This window comes from Scylla paramamosain, chromosome 38, assembly GCF_035594125.1.
Source record: "Scylla paramamosain isolate STU-SP2022 chromosome 38, ASM3559412v1, whole genome shotgun sequence".
Lineage (NCBI taxonomy): Eukaryota > Metazoa > Arthropoda > Malacostraca > Decapoda > Portunidae > Scylla > Scylla paramamosain.
The window spans coordinates 4,855,091-4,862,627 of record NC_087188.1 but is presented as its reverse complement, the minus strand read 5'-3'; the positions used below and the strand labels follow the sequence as shown (position 1 = coordinate 4,862,627).

Below are 7,537 nucleotides of genomic sequence, written 5' to 3'. Positions count from 1 at the left end.
GGTCAGAAAGGAAACTTGAGATAAAGTTACAGAGAGAAGCCGTAGGAGGGTAGTTTGGAAATCAAAGCTTTGTGCCAGACTCAATCAAAAGCTTTTGATATGTCCAAGGCAACAGCAAAAATTTCACCAAAATCTCTAAAAGAGGATGACCAAGACTCAGTAAGGAAAGCCAGAAGATCGCCAGTAGAGCGGCCTTGATGGAACCCATACTGGCGATCAGATAGAAGGTTGTGAAGTGATAGATGTTTAAGAATCTTCCTGTTGAGGGTAGATTAAAAAAAACTTTAGATAGGCAGGAAATTAAAGCAATAGGACGGTAGTTTGAGGGATTAGAACGGTCACCCTTTTTAGGTACAGGTTGAATGTAGGCAAACTTCCATCAAGAAGGAAAGGTAGATGTTGACAGACAGAGTTGAAAGAGTTTTACTAGGCAAGGTGCAAGCACGGAGGCACAGTTTCGGAGAACAATAGGACGGATCCCATCAGGTCCATAAGCCTTCCGAGGGTTTAGGCCAGCGGGGGCATGGAAAAAATCATTGCGAGGAATTTTAAAAGGTGGCATGAAGTAGTCAGAGGCTGGAGGAGAGGGAGGAACAAGCCCAGAATTGTCCAAGGTAGAGTTTTTAGCAAAGGTTTGAGTGAAGAGTTCAGCTTTAGAAATAGATGTGATAACAATGGTACCATCTGGTTGAAATAAAGGAGGGAAAGAAGAAGAAGCAAAGTTATTGGAGATATTTTTGGCTAGATGCCAGAAGTCACGAGGGGAGTTAGATCTTGAAAGGTTTTGACACTTTCTGTTAATGAAGGAGTTTTTGGGGCTAGTTGGAGAACAGACTTGGCATGGTTCCGGGCAAAAATATAAATGCATGAAATTCTGGTGACGGAAGGCTTAAGTACCTTTTCTGGGCCACCTCTCTATCATGTATAGCACGAGAACAAGCTGTGTTAAACCAAGGTTTAGAAGGTTTAGGACGAGAAAAAGAGTGAGGAATGTACGCCTTTAGAAATAGACTCCATAGTTGGAGAACAGACTTGGCATGGTTCCGGGCAGAAAAATAAAGTGTATGAAATTCTGGTGATGGAAGGCTTAATTAGCTTTTGTGGGCCACCTCTCTATCATGTATAGCACGAGAACAAGCTGTGTTAAACCAAGGTTTAGAAGGTTTAGGACGAGAAAAAGAGTGAGGAATGTACGCCTCCATGCCAGACACTATCACTCCTGTTATGCGCTCAGCACACAAAGACGGGTCTCTGACACGGAAGGAGTAGTCATTCCAAGGAAAATCAGCAAAATACCTCCTCAGGTCCCCCCAACTAGCAGAGGCAAAACGCCAGAGTCACCTTCGCTTAGGGGGATCCTGAGGAGGGATTGGAGTGATAGGACAAGATAAAGATATGAGATTGTGATCGGTGGAGTCCAACGGAGAAGAAAGGGTGACAGCATAAGCAGAAGGATTAGAGGTCAGGAAAAGGTCAAGAATGTAGGGCGTATCTCCAAGACGGTCAGGAATACGAGTAGGGTGTTGCACCAATTGCTCTAGGTCGTGGAGGATAGCAAATTTGAAGGATAGTTCACCAGGATGGTCAGTGAAGGGAGAGGAAAGCCAAAGCTGGTGGTGAACATTGAAGTCTCCAAGAATGGAGATATCTGCAGAAGGGAAGAGGGTCAGAATGTGCTCCACTTTGGAAGTTAAATGGTCAAAGAATTTCTTATAGTCAGAGGAGATAGGTGAGAGGTATACAATACAGATAAATTTAGTTTGAGAGTGACTCTGTAGTCGTAGCCAGATGGTGGAAAACTCGGAAGATTCAAGAGCGTGGGCATGAGAGCAGGTTAAGTCATTGCGCACATAAACGCAGCATCTAGCTTTGGATCGAAAATGAGGACAGAGAAAGTAGGACATAACATAAACAGGGACATAAAAGGGGCTACTGTCAGTTGCCTCAGACACTTGAGTTTCAGTGAGGAAAAGATGAGGTTTAGAAGAGGAAAGGTGGTGTTCTAGAGATTGGAAATTAGATCTTAGACTCTTAGACCGCGAATGTTGCAGAAGTTAATGAAGAAAAAGTTGAGGGGGGTGTCAAGACACTTAGGGTCGTCGACAGAAAGGCAGTCCGACCTGGGGACATTTATGGTCCCCTCCCCAGATATGGACTCCGAGGCTGGTGTAGGAGTCGTTATGATGATGAGTGAAGGGTGTGTGTGTTATTAGGTGCTTGTAGTTTTGTGTGGAGGAAGAGAGTTGTCTTTAGAGGGCAGGCTGTGACTGCCCCCTTGTGTTTTGAGACAAAGGGAAACGTTCAGTGAAATCACAGCTGGGTTTAATGATAAGTTCACAGCACCCCCTGAACAGTACTTTAGACCTCACTGGGAGTAATTATCGTTTTGGCAGGTGTCTACGGCCTCCTTTTGGAGAGTTTAGAAGCTCTAAAATCTTGAAACGACGGAACAGCAGTATGGAATTAGTCGAGGTGCGTCAATGACGGCTTGAACTGAGTCCAGTCTTGAAACGGCAAGCACAACGCTGGTGATGGTTTGAGGTCTTACAGGAACAGGCTGGCAGAAGAAGGCTTGACGGAGGCCCTGAAGCAGCTGAAGAAGGCACCGTAGTCATGGCATCGTAGCAATTAATCCGGAGACGATGAAGGCTGAAATAGCGCTGGCGAGCAGGGACACGTGTTGCAGGTGGAGACGGGCATCCTCCATCTCAACGCTACCATCATTTTTGTACTAGTATTGTCTTTTACTAGTTGCTTGTGTTGAAATGGTGGCAGGAAAACACAATGCATAACTGGTGCCGTGTATTAATATAAGAAGAACTGTACAAAAGAGATATATAAAGTGATGATGCTAGGAGCTGCGTGTCCTCTCCCCGAGTGCTACGTGGACAGCGAATGGTGATACAGGGGTAAGGGTTGGTTCGTACTAGTACGTTTTTTAACCAGTTCACACTATACGGTTCAGATACGTTTCGTTTCCGTACTCCCTTCGTACGTAAATCACTGTTACATTGAAATCATATGAATATGTTCACACCATACGTTCCGTCTCCGTCAGTCTTCCGTACGGCTTTCGTTCGTACGCATGCGTTTGGAAGAAATCTCTGACGGACGAAACGTATACGTAACAGAAACGTTCTGCATCCCAGCCGTAAGTCTGAACACCGTTACGTATCATCACTCATCTCATCAGTCACGTTGCAGTTGCAGAGTGGAGAGGGCGCGACTTATCTTCAGTCTGAGGAAAATTTGACTTTGTACAAGTAGGCATGAGTGACGAAAAGTTGATAGAACTGGTTATTTTATTTTATTTTTATTTTTTTTGGGGGGTTGTGTGTGTTTAGCAATGAAACATTCTTTATTTTATTATTATTGTACAAGTAGTCATGAGTGACGAAAAGTTGATAGAACTTGTTATTTTACTTTATTTATTTTTTTTTTTTTGGGGGGTGTGTGTGTGTTTAGCAATGAAACATTCTTTATTTTATTATGAAAGGTTCTTAATGCCTACTATTGTAAGGCATCATGAAAAAAGAATCCAGTAATCATGAAAGGAGTAGGCTACATGCAAACAAGTAGCTTATTGGTACTAACATTTATTTTCCCCGTACCACTTCATAAAAAGTTTTGTTTTAAATTTGAAAGATTTTTTTTTTTTTTTAAAGATTGTGTGCTAATAGTTTTTTTTTTTTTTTTGTGCTGATTTGAATAATAAGATAAATTACAAACAATAAACTGAGTATGCCACTAACCTCAAGCAAACAGCTAACTTCTCCCTCAGTTAAATAGCTTCTCGAAGGCATGTGTTTCTCTTGATCAAATTTTCGTCAACTTTTTTAAGCAAATAGTTGAACTGGAATTTAGTCATTCTAAAATACTGATAAAACTCAGTTTCATCGTCATCTATTTCTTTGTAGACCGTCCATTCACCCTCTAACTTTCTTTTCCTTTGGCACTTGTGCACCCATTATCTCTTCTTAGCTTTAACTCTATATTCCTCATCTTCATCTAAAAGAAGAGCAAAGGCAGTGAGCTTCACACAATTCTTTCTTTTTTTTTGTGTGTTTTTATAAATGTATTTATTTATTTATATTTACTTATTTATTTATTTATTTATTTTATTTTATTTATTTATTTATTTATTTATTTATTTATTTATTTATTTATTTATTTTTTGTGCCGTGCCGTGCCAAAGCAATAACCGCTTACTGACTGACCGCATCCAAGACATATAGTGTGAACACAACTACCTTTTGACGGAATGCAAACGAAACGTAACCGTACGGAGACGAACCTTATCGTGTGGATTGGTCTTTTTTTTTTGCGGATTCAGCATCCGCTCTCCGCTCTAACAATGACGTCACAAAGAGACGGAGCTTAAGGAGTGGATGAGTTCGGATACGCACATGCTTTCAGTCTTCCGACCTTCGTTTGCATTTTGTAAACAATAGGCATGGAGCCCTCGTAAATCTGGGAGGATGAAGAAGAGTTTCTCCTGCTTGCTGCATTTAGATTTGCTGTTGCTGGAGATGAAAGTCGAGAGAGAAGGAAGTGAAGGGTGTGATCACGCCAAGTTTTACTAGAACGGTCTCTGCGTGGTGAACATAAAGTTTTGATGGAGTTTGAGAAGAAGGTTGATCCAGGTTCATTCCATGCGGCCTATGGAAAGACTCCAGACACTTCTGATGGACTTCAGGTGTTACTCGGCCCTCATCTAGTAAAAGAAACCACGCTTTGGCATCTCACTGAGGTATGTAGTTTGCTACCGCTTTGATTACTTTAGATTCTTGATATATATATATATATATATATATATATATATATATATATATATATATATATATATATATATATATATATATATATATATATATATATATATATATATATATATGAGATGACTATTTCACGCCCTTTGACTATAATATGGAGATGTATATAGTGATTTTGGAGGCAAATACATATCCTCTGATAAAACCATCAGAACAAAAAAAAATCTTAAAAAAGAAAAGAAATTGTCGGTACAAATCTAACGTAACTACCCTAAAACCACCATGGTCAGTACTTAGTGCTATCTTTTCAAAAACTGTTCAGAGCATTTGAAGGAATTGCTGATGTATATAAAGAGGGTTCAAAATGCGTATAATAATGATATCTAACCTGTGATTAAGGTAAGAAATGCCAATATGAGACGGTCCTAGTCTTAATAATTACTTCCATCATTTGGAGAACACAATAATTTTTTACTGTTTCTTGCTTGCTGGCTAGAAAACCATTATTCCTAATGCTTAATGTGTAAGCATTAGGAATAAGGTTTACTAGCCAGTAAGCAACATATACGTGAGGGTATTATTAATTGATATTTATAATATTTATAATAAGGAAGATAATTTCAATGAATAAATACAATATTACAATATTTTTCTTCTCTTTTGGGCTGTTCTTTATAAAACGAACAAAAATTTAATGTAACAGAAAATGAAACTATATTAATAGTGAAAATTTGATACATTTCACAGATATTTGGCAACAGGCATGAGCCAACGACAAGTGGCACGGTACTTTTGTGTGGGAAGATCAACAACATGCAACATCATCCGTGATGCATCCAAAGTTATTTGGGAAATATTTGGTCCTCTGTTCATGGCGAAACCCACAACCGAAGACTGGAAAAGAATTGCTAAGGAATTCAACAGTCGCTGGGACTTTCCTAAATGCCTCAGTGAGTATTTACGTTATGCAAGCCAATAGTTCAAAGGATTGGACTTAGGAATTTGATTTCTTTCATGCAAGTTTTATAGATCATTATAGTTGTTGGGTTCCTACATATGATATAAATATGACACGCAGGGAAACATGATGGCACTATTTTTACACCACTACAACGGGGAGACACGGTGGCATTATTCTTGGCCTCTATCACAAGGAATAACCTGCAAGCCAGCAAATGGTTTGGAATCTGAGTTTCCTTCTAGCCTTTCATTACAAAGGTACACCTGCTACCTTGCAGGTTGTTCCCTGTGGCAGGGGGCAAGAATACTGCTATTGTGTTTCCCTAGGTTTCGTATGAGCTGACAAAATGGGAAACAGTGAGGGGACTAGAAACCCTCTCCTCTGTATTTTCCCTACAAACAGATGAGGCAGAATCTTAATTAGAGGTTGTGATGCCTTGTCTAAGACTACTTCACAATGGGTTTGAAGGCTGGTTTATAGATGGATAAAGGTAAAAATTATTTGTATCATCAGACCAGGAAATCTCCCTTACTCGTCACGAATCCCATATTCTTGGGGGGGGGGAGGGGAAAGACAGGCGAGGTATACATATAGATAGATAGGTAGATGGTTAAATAAATAATGTAAGATGGGTTCACGAATTAACATATATAATAAAAAAATATCTGGATGTTTATGTATGTTCTTATCTTTACAGGTGCTATAGACGACAAACACATACAGATCGAGAAGCCACGTTTATCTGGATCCTTATACTATAAATATAAGAGGACGTTTAGTGTAGTGTTGTTGGCTGTAGCAGATGTAGCCTATATCCATTAATCCTATTGAGATAGGAAACTACCTTAAGATTTATTGTAAATATAATTAGGATTTTCGAGGTACCAGGTAACTGCCCTTAGAGGAAAGTAACAATTAATTATGGGTAATGACTGCTATTGTGTTAAGTAGGAAACTGCCGTGGTGGAATTAATTTGGTGTATTTAATATAGGAACTGGAAACTTTGATGTCTAATCGGTACGCCTGACGGTTTTGGGTGGCAGAAGCAGATCGGGACTGGTGGTGCAGGTTGTGCTCCCCACACCGAGGACTTACTCTAAGGTGTTTTATGTTAAGTTTGCTTAAGTGTAGGGTCTAGAGTTATTTAGCATTTTGCGTACTTGCAAATGGATTAGGTATATTGGTGGTAAATTGTTTTTACTTAAGTTGTACCTGTGAAGCCTGTTGGCAGTTGGTGATATCGGGTTTAGGCGTGACTGCGTGAATTGCGAGTAACGGTGATGGTGTTTTGTGTTGTTCTTGTATTAAGTTAAGGATATTATATGTAAGTGTTCTCTATACATTTAGTTATACAAAAAAAAAAAATCATGTTTGTTGTATTCTCTCCTGAGTCTTACTGAAATAATGAGGGTTGGAATGTGAACCGAACCTAGGCAAAGATTTTGTCTGGTTTCGTGTCTGTGCGCTATACATACGAGTAGTCCACCCTCGCCTCCTACATTGCTGGAGGAGTGATGGCGTAACACTATCTATTTATCTCTATGTTGTTTCCTATGAAAGAGAGAATTACTCTAGTGGGTTTGGCCAGTCGACATTTGGCAAGGCTCTCCAGGATGGAACACTCTTTCTTCCAGATGCGGATGGAGAGTTACCATTTGTGTTTGTAGGGGATAAGGCATTTCCACTAAAAAAAACCCACCTCATGCTCCCATATCCTGGAAAGAGTTTAACAAAAAAAAAATATATATAATAATAACAAAATAATATATATATATATATATATATATATATATATATATATAT

The 7,537-nt window shown here is 39.3% G+C and overlaps 1 protein-coding gene across 1 annotated transcript; it reads left to right on the top strand.

Moving 5' to 3' along the window:
* Positions 1-2,895: 2,895 nt before the first annotated feature.
* Positions 2,896-6,555, top strand: LOC135091597 (uncharacterized). The gene is made up of 3 exons (XM_063989352.1): positions 2,896-2,909; positions 5,520-5,722; positions 6,431-6,555. Exons 1-3 carry the CDS (start codon positions 2,896-2,898, stop codon positions 6,553-6,555), a joined length of 342 nt encoding a protein of 113 aa, XP_063845422.1.
* Positions 6,556-7,537: the final 982 nt, after the last annotated feature.